The sequence below is a fragment of the Ailuropoda melanoleuca genome, chromosome 6 (assembly GCF_002007445.2).
Source record: "Ailuropoda melanoleuca isolate Jingjing chromosome 6, ASM200744v2, whole genome shotgun sequence".
NCBI lineage: Eukaryota > Metazoa > Chordata > Mammalia > Carnivora > Ursidae > Ailuropoda > Ailuropoda melanoleuca.
In genome coordinates this window covers 14636356-14650295 of record NC_048223.1, presented here as the reverse complement: position 1 = coordinate 14650295, position 13940 = coordinate 14636356, and the positions used below count along the sequence as shown (strand labels likewise).

General features: G+C 45.9%; 1 protein-coding gene and 1 long non-coding RNA gene across 3 annotated transcripts in view; one reads left to right on the top strand and one right to left on the bottom strand.

The window, feature by feature from the left end:
- Window positions 1–13940, top strand: part of BFSP2 (beaded filament structural protein 2) — a 62500-nt gene that overhangs the window by 28868 nt on the left and 19692 nt on the right. For both annotated transcript variants that reach the window (XM_034661992.1, XM_011230838.3), the window contains exons 2-4: window positions 3605–3687; window positions 9008–9164; window positions 10178–10339. In XM_034661992.1, coding sequence (XP_034517883.1) covers window positions 3605–3687; window positions 9008–9164; window positions 10178–10339 — 402 coding nt within the window. The remainder of the gene's footprint in view (window positions 1–3604; window positions 3688–9007; window positions 9165–10177; window positions 10340–13940) is intronic.
- On the bottom strand, window positions 790–12257 carry LOC117802630. Its single transcript, XR_004626002.1, has 3 exons — window positions 12159–12257; window positions 10099–10358; window positions 790–6199 (listed from the first exon to the last, which is right to left on the bottom strand). It is a non-coding gene; the product is annotated as an uncharacterized LOC117802630 (long non-coding RNA).

Below are 13940 nucleotides of genomic sequence, written 5' to 3'. Positions count from 1 at the left end.
CTGCAGAGCACTTGGCCACAGAAGTTCTCCAGGCCTTCAGAGTTGGGCCCACAATCTGCTCAGCTCCACTCAGCTTACAGGGCTCAGCAGTGAAAGCTCAGGAGATCAGCATGGGAGATGGGGTTTGGTTTGGTTTGGTTTGGTGAGCTTCCTCATGCCAGTGGGGGAGATAGCTCTTTATCTCTGTGATGCAGCCCTAAGAGGAACCAGGAGTCCTGGCTGTCCTGTTACAGGAAAAGAAAACAATCCTCCCCAGTGAGTCTCTCTCTCTTGATTCTGATGAGCCTTTTATTTTCCAAAGCTGGTGACAAAAATATGCGCACTTTGGAGTCACGGTGACCTGGCGTGGCATTCTGGCTCTGCCACTCTCCATCCTGGTGATATGGGGCAATTTACATATGAGCCTTGGCATCCTCGTCTGTAAACTAGGTGTGTTGCTGTCAAGGTTAGATATCATGAGCATGTAGTGAAGTCATGAGTATTAAGTATTCTGTAGCATTTGAGGCACAGTCACTGAGCTACTATCTGTTTAACAAGCAGACTTCCGTGAATAGAAGGCTCTGGTTGATAGCGCTTGCCAATTCCCCTGGTGTAAATCCTCTCACCACGGCCGATAGCGAGCTCCCAGCATGCTATCCCTCCTGAGTGCAGACCTGGAAAGAGCTGCGCATAGCATCTACCATTATGCAGCGTTTCCACTGCGCAGACCCAACAGAAGTCAGTAACCTCAAGGGCCCGGATCACAGTCAAACAGAGTAAAGTGGTTAAGTATTTATGACCTTTGTTTTGAGTATTTATTAACTGGGTTTTTCATACAATTTATGTAATTGTAAGTTCACATAATTAAAACTTTCATGATGGCTGTGTTTAACCACTGGCTCCCAAAACTCCTGAAATCTTTACCAGTCTGCCCTGGCAAGCCAGGACAAGCCAGCCCCAGCATGTGGGCTGGGCATATCTGTAGGTGGTCAGTACATTCCCTCCCCTCTGCAGTTCTGTCCTCAGCCCTGGGGAGGATTTCATGAAGCCTTCCAGGTGGAGACAGAGAGCCTGCTCCACGGCAGGCTCTCCATGCTTTGCTTTTGGCCTTGGCCACCATCCCGGTCCTGGGCCTGTGCTAAACCTCAGCCAAGGTCCCAGCCCTCGTCCTGCCACCTCCCTGGCCCTTTCTACAGTGGAGGAGGCAGAGCCGCCCCTACCACCAGAGAGGACCCCCCTCTGCTAAGCCGAGCTACCTACAGGAGAACACGAGGGGCTCTCCGGCTGACTTGAGGGCTGGCGGGTTATTTTAAGATCCTTCTGTGAAGATGGGGAAGCAGCGCCAGCCACTGAGCTTTGGCAAGTCAGGGCCTATAATTAGCCTCGGCTTGAGGCTCAAATAAGCCCCTGGTTGTTACTAAACATCGGCTAGAGCAGGAACTCCAGCTTCCCTGAGCTGAGTACTGCACGAGCCTCCCAGGACAGACTTTTGGACAGAACTACCCTCTCTGCTGGACAGTGTCCAATTTATCCCAGAAAGCGCTCCTGTCCTCAAGCCCAAGTGAGAAGGAGGAGCAAGGACATGGGGCAGCCGGCCCCTCACTGCGGCCCATCTTTGAGCAGCTGGCACTTCCTACCAGACTCCTTCGAGGTTTGCTCCTTGTTGCCTCTTCATCATAGTTTGCAATCAACCAGGGAAGTGTTAATAATTAACACACTGGCTACTATTGTAGCAGTGCAAAGCAAAGGCTGAAACGAAGTACAATACATCCAAATGCTGGCCGTGCTTCTCCTGGAAGGCAGGATTTGGGGTGATTGCATTTTCAGCCATCTCTCTGCTTTTCCAGAATTGTAGGCCTCCAAATATGTATATTCAACCTATGCTTCAGAGTGTTTTTACTTTTTCCAGCCCACCCGCTGGGTCCCATGTTTAAAAAGCAGAAACACGTCAATAGACAAAATTAAGCTGTATCAAGGTGAAGAATTTTAAGAATTTAAGCTTCAGGGTCCCTCACTCTTGTGCACACCTTTGTATTAGACTTTTTTTTTTCTTTTTCTTAAAGGCAGTCTCCCAAATTGCATAAGCCCCAGGCCCCACATCTGCCTACAGCTGCCCTCCCATGGCCACGTCATCTAGAATGACAGTAAAACCTTCATCTCTACAGCAGTCATGCTCCAGCCCACAGTCTAGACACCCGCTATGATTCGGTGTCCTGCACTAGAGTGAGTCATTTGCCATGGGCATCATTGTGAGAAATTGAGCAGGGTGATTGCCTTTGGCTTTGAGTTTGTCATCTGAAAAATGGCATTGGCAAAGTGGCATCCAAAGACTGGAAAAGGAGCTCCCCAATGTGGGGACTGCTGCTGTGTGAAGAAGACTGAAGAGAGGACTCAGCCAGGGCAGCCAAGGCCAATCCTCAGGGGCGCCTCAGGTAGCCATGACCCTCTGGACGAACTATATTCAACAATATTAACTCTATTTTCGTTTTTTCTGTGTTCTTGATGCTCTGGCATCTGGGGTCTCACTGTTAGGGCGAGGCCGCCCCCACAAAGCTAGTGAATCTTTGAGATAGTAAACCACTTGCCATGCTTTTGCTGTGCAAACCCAGCCGATCCTGAGCCCATATCCCCACCTGCCTCCTCTTTCTGGCTCTTACGCTCCAGGAAGCAGTATTCCTCTGCCCTAAGCATCCCAGGTGCCCAGAGACCACCCCAGAGGCCCAGAGACCACTGAAATTCTTCAAACTACCCAATCCTTAACCTGCTCAACTGCTTACCCTGCTTCACCCATTCCTTCCCATGAAAACCACAATAAAGTCTTTTGCCTACACTTCCCCCTCATCCTTTTGAGACCAACCCTGGTACTTCCTCCTCTGGCCCTGCATAGTGGGGCTGCCCTTCCCCCTAGGAATTCCGAATAACATCTTTTCAATGTCAGTCATCTCCTGATCTGTTGGCCACACCATGCTAGTCAGGCTCTGTGCTGAGCGTGGAGCCTGCTTAAGATTCTCTCTCCCTCTCCTTCTGCCAGTTCATGTGCTCTCTCTTCCCCCCCAAAAAGAATCTATTAAAAATAACGATAAATTAAATTTAAATAAAATTAAATTTTCAGTTCCTCAGTCATTCTTGCCACATTTTGAGTGTTCAGTAGCCATGTGTGGCCACTGTGATGGATGGTGCGGACATAGAAGAGTTCCATCATCACAGAAAGTTCTATTGGGCAGCACTGTACTAGAGATTTCATCAGCTTTTCAAGGGCATCCATGACCAGAAAATGTGAAGAGCCACTAAGTGAAACCAGGGAATCTTCATTTAAGGAGCCAGAAACTTCACTGGTAGTTGAAAGCTCAGCATTATGACAGAGGCTATGAACAAGTCTGCCTTTGGGTAATATTTTAGCTCCAAAAATCCAACTCTAAAGGCTCTTAAAAGACATCCAGATTTTATGATTTATGGTTTATCTCCTCCCCACCTTTTTGGAGAGAGACGCTTGAGTTCTAAAAATATTTGCTGTAAGAAAGGTGCTCTAAGTTCCAGAACCTCTGTGCCTGGTGCGAGTCATGGTGGGAAGGGAGGGAAGACAGTCCAGTGACCTTGTCTCCTCTGATGTGTGTGATCTTTCTAGGTGGGCGAGGCAGTTCTGGAAAATGCCCGGCTCATGCTTCGGACAGAGAATATCCAGGCGGGTGCGGACGACTTTAAAGAGAGGTAACATCTGCTGCAGAGGGGACAGTCCTTCCGCTCGCCCAGACTCCTGGGCAAGTCGAGTGCTGCTGTTCTGGGGTCTGCAGCATTCACTGCCGGTGGCACAGAAGGCTGGAGTGGGATCATAGAGGTCCCGGGAGAATCCGAAGCAAAGATCGTTCAGCTCAAACCCTCCTTATAGACACAAACCAGGTCCCAAGGGCTTGGAGATTTTGCCCAGTGTCACCCCGTCCAGAGCAGGGGTTCTCAAATTGTGGCACACTTCAGGACCACCAGGAGCTCTTACAGAAAACACAGATCGCTGTGCCCCACCCTCTGAGTGTTTGATTCAATAGCCTGGGGTGGGGCCCCAAACTTCGATTTCTCACAAGTTCCCCAGGATGCTGATCCTGCTGGTCCTGGCAGCATGCTTGAAGGACTGCTGGGTTTGAGCAACGCTTCTCCATTGCAGCTGCATGTTAGAATTACCTGGCCACTTGAAAATGTCAATGCTCAAGCTGCACAGACTAATTAAACCACAGTCCCCGGGCGTGGGGGCCAGGCCTCAGTATTTTTAACTCCCCAGCGTTGAAAAACACCTCTTCGAAGTCTAATATAGTGTTTCCTAAAATATGGTGTATATGACACTGATGAAGACCATTTTAAGTGGTATAAGGATAAACATTTTATTTTTAATAGTTATGTATTTTTAGAGTTACCCTCTATTTATGACTCATGAAACTGTTTTTCCACTATAGCACTACAATTTATAGTAGCAATTTAAAATTTATTGAATATAAAGAGCTTTTCAAGTATACTGATTTAACATTTACTTTTTAAGAAGATGAGTTTAAGGAACAATGTAAAGTAAATAATGATAGGAGAGAGACGCATTTAGGGTGAAATCATGATGGCGAGTGAGGTTTGGGAAACACTGGTCTAATGGAGAAATGAAATGAAAAAGACCTCCCATTGATGAACACAGTGATTTTGAGAATATTCTGTGGGGAAGGTTTTCTGGATGTGGGGCAATTGGATGAGTGGTGGGATAGATAGTTAGGGAACATTTCCCTAAATTGGTAGACAAAGAGGAAAGGCATATAGTTGGGAGTCTTTGGGGAAAGACAGTGATCCATCCCACTGCCATTCTTATCTCAGGATAAGAAGAGTATTGTGATGAAAAGGAAAATCTCTACCATCTCCTCAGACCCAGAGTCCTTTCCTTTTTCTAAGACCAAGCTTCTCCATCTGCTAAAAGGATCTCCACTAGTGGCCACTCTGGAGTCAAGGAGGCTCTCAATCAGCTGGGGTTGGTGTCTTGGACAACACTGTGTTCGCCAAGGTCACAGGAGCACAAAAAAAATCAAGCCATCATCCAGCCGCCGACGGCTTACTGCACAGCTAAAGATAGATGCCAATAGACATGAAGCCATTTCTACTAAATTTAAGATAGAATTTAATTAAGTGTGAAGTTAAGGTAGGATCTGACCAAAATTTCTTTCACTCATTCATTTATTCATCATGTGTTCATGCCTTCATCCAGCCATTCAACAGAGTAGCAGGGGCTTGGTCTATTTGGTTCCCCATTGTACTGTGAGCATCTATAACAGTGCCGCACACAAGATTGATGCCCAACAAATAGTTTTTGAATTAGTGAATAAATGAATGAATTCAACAAATATTTGAATATCTGCCAGGCCCCTGGCCAAGTACTGGGAATGAAGTGAATGAGACCTCCAGGAGCTCACAGTTTAGTACCAAAGACAGAGGAGTGAACAGACAGTGGCATCACACAGTGGTTGTGCCATCACTGAGAGGAGCACAAGTGAAATGGGGACATTTAGTCTTGCCAGGGAAGGTTGACAAAAGAGGTGACGCCTAATTTGGACACTAAATTTGTGTAGGAGTTGACCAGGCCAAGGAAGGAGGCATGAGTTTCCCGGCAGAGGGGACAGTATGTGCTAAGGCAGAAGGACATGAGAAAGCATGGTGCATTAGTGGCCACCATGTAGTTCATTATAACTGGGGCATATGGAGTGAAGGAAGGAGGGACAACCAATGAGGCTAAAAAACCAGGGAGAGATCAAATCCCGGAGGACCGTGTCAGCCATACCAAATCTCTCAGAGATGACTTGAGATGAGACCCATAGAAGGGATCTGAGCAGTGGCTCATCATGACCTGACTTCACCTTTAAAGGGAGATTTGTATTGATAGAGAGGAGAGGTGGGGCAAATGAGCAAGAAGCAGTGGGAGCAAACAGGCTAGACGCATGGCAGGGTAGGGTCTGCACCAGGACCCAAGGTTGAAAAGGAAGGCAAGATCAGATTACTAAGGGGCCAGAGGATGACACTTAGGTCTCTGAGCAGATGGTGACCCAATGTGGTTAAGGATGGTCCCTCTGGGGGCAAGACTGTAGGTCAGTTGTGGGAAGGCAATCAGAGGCTTTTATAGCTCAGGGTCTGCCTGGGATGGTGGCCATGAGCAGACTTCAGAGATGGGTCCAATAAATCATTGGCAGGGTTTGACATATGCAGCCTGGAAATAGAAAGCAAAGATAAGTTTCAGGCTTTGAACTTGGGTAATTTAGAAGACTTGCTGTTCTATTGACTAAAATAGAAAATTGTGGAAGGAAAGCTGGTCTAAAATTCAGGGAAAGATAATGAGTTTGGCTTTGAGTGAGCTGAGTTGAGTGGATGATGGAGAAATCAAGCAGAAATTGTGGTATCCCACTGAAGATGCTGGGCCAGAGGGGTCTGCAGGTCAAGAAAGGCAGTTCTGGGTGTCACAAGCAAAGAGATTCTATTTGAAGACTTTGAAATGGAAGGGAAAGGAAAAAAGGATAGCAAGAGAAAGCCAAAAGCTTAACAGCGGCTTTGGGGGATATCAGAGAGATATGTCAAATGCTTAGAATGTTTAGAGGACTTCCAAAAAACAGTCTGTAGGGCACCTAAGACCCCCCATAATGCTGAATGGAGCACATCCTGGCAGGGAACAGGCTCCCTGGAGAGATAAGCAAAATAGAACTTCAGAGGCACAAGGGGAACTCTTCCAACTTGGGTCAGCAGGGACCAATTCCAGTGATATGGGTGGATTTTCATTCCACTGGAAGGGCAGGACTTGATTCCGGAAGGACTAAATGTTAATAATAATACAGTCCTTCATGAAGAATACATCTGGGTGGAAAATCTAATCCTACATATAGAGTACATAAAAATGGCTTGAAAAACCAGCTCTTCAGCGGGCGGGGGCAGGAGGGGATTCAAAGTTACAGGTCCAACTCTGAGGAAAGTCTCTAGTGGTATGCCACAGGGCTCTGTCTTTATTTCCTTCATTTACTATTTTTAACTGTAAGGTGCATGAAAGCTATCTTGCCATGAAAGGGCAAAATGGCAGAAGATTGGACTTGTGGAAAAATGCTCAGGAACTCTAGTTGATAGGACACCTGGTCAAAATCAAATGAACAAACACACAAACAAACAAAAAAAAACCCGTAAAGCAAACCCTCGGGCCCTTGATGAATAGAATTAGAGAGTTTAAACAAAGGAGCAGACAGTCCCCTGGGGACTCTGAACTGATCAGGCAACATCTGGAGTTTTGCATTCCAGTCTCCATCACATTTTGAGCAAGACATGGACCAATTAGAACATTTCTAACCATTCCACACGTATATCTGAAGGCTGAAGGTGGGTGCTAAGAATACAAAGATGGGAAGGTCATAGTCCCTGACATTGATGACGAGAGATATGGAAACCAATTTATATGAAGAATGGAGGAACAAAAGGCTTGGAGGATGGGATGATGGGAAAAGAGAATGATATAAGAGACAAGATCTAAATATTTATAGAACTGCCAGAAGGATCAGACTGACTTTGAGTGCTCCAGAGATTGGAACTCAGACTCTTAAGGAATGAAGACTCAAGCTCCTGAAGAAAGAAATTTTGCAATAATTAGAGCTGTCCCAAAATGGAATGGTGGCGGTGGTAGGTGATGAGTTCCCTGTCACTGCAAGTAGTCAAGTAGAGGCTACATGATCACTGATCAAGAATGCTATCAAGAAATGCCTAGGTGGCTCAGTCGGATGAGTGGACTGACTCTTGATTTTGGCTCAGGTCAGGATCTCAGAATCCTGGGATCGAGCCCCACGTCAGTTCCCATGTTCCGCAGGGAGTCTGCTGGAGATTGTCTCTCCCTCTCCTTCTCTCTCCGCCCCTCCCCCTGCCCTTGCACTTGCGCTTGCACTCTCTCGAGTACCCTCTGTCTCAAATAAATAAATAAATCTTTTTTTTAAAAAAAAGAATGCAAAAAAAAAAAAAAGAATGCTATCAAGGGATTGTCACCAGGTAAGAGTTTGAATAGTTGAATCCTAAATTCCCTTAAAACTCTAAAACCATAAGATGCTTTCTTCAGTGAGTGATGTGAGATTTCTCCGTTCTATGGATGGATGAAGGTAAGGTATGAAATGTGGCTGAGGGGTACAGCTGGGTGAAAGACCATAGAAGGAAAGGAGTAACACTGGGAGAAATTGGCAAAGATGCTGGGTGATTTATAGAAAGAAGGTTCTGTGCAAACCAGAGATGGAAAGAACTCAGGGGGGCAGTTTCAGATTTGTGTTGATGTGTGTGCGTGTGTGTTATTATATAGGCTGCAAGCTTTTAAAACTCTGGAAATTTCACATAAAAATCCAGGTCTCCCATTTCTCTTGAAGAGAACTGGCACACCCCTGCCCACGTAGCAGTAACGGGAGGAGCTGAGCAGCAGGTCCCCTTGCGTGAAGGATGACCTGTCCTGTGGGCTTCAATCCCCACCTCTCCCTGCTTCCCAGACCCGGCCCTTGTCCCTCATCTATATTTCCCACTTGGCCCCTGAAAGCATTTGGATTTGCCGCCACAGTTTTAAAATTTCACATGGGCTCTTTGGAGACAGAAACCATGTTTTTCATTTTGGGATCACTAGCCTGGTGCTTAGCAGATTCTCCGTAATGCTGTAATGTTTGTTAAAGGATCCTCGGGGGGAAAGGATGACAGATCAGAATAATGGTGACATGCCACATCCCCCTACCTGCATCTCATCTCCTGGACAAGCTTTCCCTAGAGTTCTATGCTTCCAGGGCCCCATGAGCCTGGCAGCTTGTGAAGCTAGGTTATCAGAAGTTGGCTGCCATTGCCTTCATTTTAATAAACCAAGATGTAACGCTTGCATTAACAGTGCCCTCAAAGCTGTTGGAATGGTGACTTCTAGCATTCATTTGTCTATCACATAATTGGCCTGTTGGTAACATTTGTCATCTGTTTATTTCCCCTTTTGGGTTAACCACTTATGCTGATTAAGCTCCTCTATCTGCAGATATGAAAATGAGCAGCCATTTCGAAAGGCAGCGGAAGAGGAAATTAACTCTCTGTATAAAGTCATTGATGAAGCTAATTTGACAAAAATGGATCTGGAGAGTCAAATAGAAAGCCTGAAAGAAGAACTTGGCTTTCTGTCAAGGAGCTATGAAGAGGTAAATGGGGGCCAGGCCGACGCTGCCTTGGCTGCGGGCCAGAGGCACGCACCTGTCCGGGGAGTTTCCCATCAGTGAGGGTAGCTCCTGTCGGCCTCTCCACCTCGCTTGCCCAGCGCTGCAGGCCAAACGCGAGTAAAATACTTCCAAATCCTTGTAGTGGGTGAGGTGACACTGGGAGTCTCAAATTCAGATGGCTTTGGGCCTAGGCTGGGACACAAAAGGAGGAGGAGGCGGGTCCACACTGGTGAGTGAAGGAGCCTGTGTCGAGCTGGAGAGAGTATCCCCTACCTCAAGGCACTGTATTCTAGGTGGTGGTTGTTGTTGTTGTTGTTTAGCGCTGCATAGAACAAACAAAATAACTCTGAAGGTAGACCCAGGCTGTGGTTTGCACACACTCATTAAGGAAATTAGGTCAGCTCATTGACAGTGGACCTCCAACCGTGATTCGGTCCATTTCCCTGTGGAACGGCACCGACTCTAAACCACCTCACACGTGTCACTGTCTGAGCGGACATCGAACGTGCTTTCCCCTGTAAAAGTCAAAACCCACTTAACTCTGATTACCTTGGGAAGTTCCTTCTTTTGTCTGACCTTAGGCTGACCAGGAACCCTAAATCCACTTCCTCCTGCTCTTAGCTCAGTCATTTGCCACCACTCTCCACCACTCACTCACCCTTTAGTTACCTCTTAATCTCTCCCAGCCTACTCTGACTTTATGGAATTCATAAATTTCATCTTGCTCTTGTTGCTCACTCTGTGTTATTTTGTTATTTATGTGGGCCCCGGGCTCATGAACACCAGCCTAGAAACGCCTCCTTCTTGCAAAAGACAGTGGCACACGTGCTGGCGAGAGGGTTGGGGACTTTGCAGTCTCTGTGAAGCCCCATGGTTGGCAGGAGCAGAATGAGAAGCACAAGGGGTGCCCACAGACCTGGGATTCTGCTGGCTGAAATTCTGTCTGCTTTCCTTGTCCTCTGGAATTCACCTGAAGTGTATATTGTCATTTGCAGGATGTGAAAGTGTTGTACAAACAGTTGGCAGGGTCTGAACTGGAACAAATGGGTGTTCCCATTGGCACTGGTCTGGACGACATCCTTGAGACCATCAGGATCCACTGGGAGAAAGATGTCGAAAAGAACCGGGCAGAAGCAGGAGCCTTGCTCCAAGCCAAGGTGAGGCAGGACCTTCTCCCTGTGCAGAAGGAGGCCAAGCAAAGGTGAAAAGCAGTCAACATAGGAAAGACAAAATGCAACAGTTTCAATCTCATTAGACGTAAGAGAAGGACAATTTAAAATAATAACATTTTGTGTCCGTCTTAATGCGTAACATGTTTAAAATAGTAATCCATTAAAATGCGGACAAGTGCATGGTGAAGTAGGTTCTCCCCTATATTACTGAGGAGTATAAACTAGTATGACATCTCTGAGTAAGGGAATTGATGATATGTATTGAGAATCTTGAAACGCCCCCACGTACCAGTTGAATAATCTTGATACTGTCCTAAAGAAGTAATTGAAAATACAGATAAAGTTTATATCTAAATGTATTCACTGCAGCATTCATTATAAGAATGAAAAAATTGGGGGAAAAGCACATAAATGTTTAATAATAAGAGTAAGGCTAAGCCACAACCTTTCCATGCAATGAAATACCAGGTAGTTATTAGAAATATTTATGAAGCATTTATAACAACATGGGAAATGCTCATATAATAAGGTCAAATGCGGGAAATAAGAGAGTACAGAAGGGTATATACCAGGAACGAACAAACTTTGTCAAGCACCAAAAAGTAAATATGAGGCTTCCTGGGCCTAACAGTCTGTTACACCTATTCAACTCTGCCCCAGTAGTTTGAAAGACAAAAGGTAACACGTGAGCATGGCTGTGTTCCAATAAAACTTTATTTACAAAAACAAGAGGTAGGCTGGATTTGCCTGTGGGCTGCAGTTGGCCAACCCCTGGTACACACAGTAGAAAGCATTCAAACAAAGAAATGAGGCATCAAGAAAAAATTAGAAAGAGGGGTGCCTGGGTGGCACAGCGGTTAAGCGTCTGCCTTCGGCTCAGGGCGTGATCCTGGCGTTGTGGGATCGAGCCCCACATCAGGCTCTTCCGCTATGAGCCTGCTTCTTCCTCTCCCACTCCCCCTGCTTGTGTTCCCTCTCTCCCTGGCTGTCTCTATCTCTGTCGAAAAAATAAATAAAATCTTTAAAAAAAAAAAAAAGAAAAAATTAGAAAGAAAACACTAAAATGTTTTGGTGTTAGCAGTGGTTGTCTTTGAGGGAGGGACCTATTTGACATGTTGAGATGTTTGTTCTTTCTTGTTTTTGAGTATAATATTTTTTCAAGCTTTTCTTAAGCAGTATGAGTTATATTCATGGAGGGAACATCTTTTATTAAACCTCATAAATAATAAAGGAATTAACCAGTACATAGAATGCATGGGGTTTCTTCTTCCCTTCTCCATCTCCCACCCATGATTCTGAGGCACAAGATGAGAACAGAAGAGGAAGGAAAGTGTAGAGAAAGCATGAAAAATAAGGTAGCTTATTTTTTGCGAGAAGGCAAGAGGGCTCTGGGTTACTATGCTCTGGGTTACTGTTTGGTGGGTCTCAATCCCAGCTGCCCAGCAGAATTACTCCAGAGCATCGTCAAGAATGCTCTTGCCCAGGCCCCATCTAAGACCAATTAAATCAGAAGAAGGAGAGGGACTGTGATTTTTTTTTCAAACTCTCTGGATGATTCTAATATACAGCCAGGCTTGAGAGCCACCAGAGTTTATAAAAGCTACCCCAAAAAAACCCCAAGGAAAACCTTTTCTGTTCTCCCATCCCCCTCAATCCCCTGTCCCCTCAGTATCAACAGGAACTTTCCCAGCAGAGTCTTCACCAATTCTGGATCCCCCAGTGTTCTCTAGCCTCAAAAACATCTTTACTCCCCATTTCTCTACCCCACCCCCATCCCCTTTCAACAGCCCCTTTTCTTTCTGACCTTAATTCCTTGGGCCAGGTCACTGCAAACTCTTTTTATGGCACATAGTGTCTAGTAGCTGCACGAAATGCAGTCTCCCACCCCCAGCCAGGTGAGAAGGGGAACAACACAAAAGGAAAGTGAAACCAAGCCATAGATTTGATTTCAGTCCATTGCTTCTTTTTTAGGAGACTCATGAATATTCATAATTCATGACCTTAGACACCATCTCATCCCCTTTCCTCACTTCAGAGGTGAAAAAACAGATCCAAAGAGGGCAGCTGATGTCCTGAGGTCACATAGCTGGCTGGCAGCACCATCCTTCAGCCCTCCTGGCTCTCAGGCCAGGCACCTTTTCTCTACATTGGGTAGTCGTTCCTCCTCCGTTCTGTTGCCAAAGCCAGATCTCTGTGGCCCAGGAGTTTGCAAACTTGCTTCTGTCCCAACACTCCTGAGGCATACCTCACACTGCAGTGATTATTTATTTGGGGAAAGGGGAAGGGGCGTTGTAAATAACAGAAAGAAATCCTGCATAGAGTGGAAAAGGGAAAAAATCCTGGCCATTATTACTCACCCTTCACCCTCTTGAGAATCATCACCAACCTAACAGTAATTCAAGCATTAATTCTGAACAGATTCATTAGTGTTTTTTTAATAGAGTAATCTAAAGCTACATCTCAGAGAAAACAGACAGTACTTGTTTTCTTTTGGCTAATGCTGCCGGGGCCTCTTGCAGAGAGGCGGAGCTCAGAAAATATTTGCAGAATGAGTGAATTCCTCTGATCATCAACAGAGATCAGAACTGACAGCCAGAAGTCCTCCAATAAATAGTTTTGTCAGTTGCTGTCATGCCCTTGGGGGCTGACATTTGCCCATCCTGAACACCTCTTGTCGGTTTCTTGGCAGCAAAGCATAAATGTGAAATGGCTTAGCACACACTCCTTTCAAACCTTTTGCAGAGAGCATACAGACATGTATTTAATTACCTTTCAGCCTGGGGAGGCTGAAAATTAATTGACATGATTAATTTATGTCTTTGTTTAGGTTTCCCCAGAAACTGACCCTGTCTGAGACAAATATTAAAGAGAAAATGGTTTATCTGGAAGTTGGGGGAGGGAGGAAACCAAAATATCAGTAGAGAAGAAGCAGAGAAGGGAACCAACAAAGAACTCATTATCCAACCAGCACCCACTGTGGGAAACCAGACTCTGCATCCAAAGGGTTTCTGGGAAACAGTATAGAATACAAGAGAGGGGAAAGGCGAGGAAGCTGGGGTAGTAACACCATTCCCATTAGACATCTGCAGTCTGCTAGCAGAGTGACCTTTCAGAGACTTCAGAGAAAGCTTTCCCAGGCAAAGAAGGGTAGAATCTGGCAGTGGAATGGAAGGGTGGTGAGAACAACCTGTTCTGGGATAAAGGTTCCTGACGGATAGAGGTGGATGCCATCAGCATCCTCCCAAGTTATCGGCTAACTCCTCTTACTTTTAAGTCATTAAAAGCTTATAAAGAGGTTCGGGCTAGGTTCTCTCCAACCTCAGCCAGGGATGTCGGGAACTTTGGTGGTCGAGCTTTTGGAGCTTCTCAAGTTGTGTAACTCCATGTTTGGGGGGATCCATTTGTCCAGAGCATTTCTGGAGGGTTTTCCGGGCCATTTTTTTCTGCTTGTTGTGGTTACCCAATTCTAGATATTGGGGATGCTTGGGGAACTGCAGACAGCATGCCATCCCACCCTCCAGACCTTCTGGCTACCCACGGAATACATCCCCCAGTCTGCAACCCACAGGCCCTTAAAAGGAATATG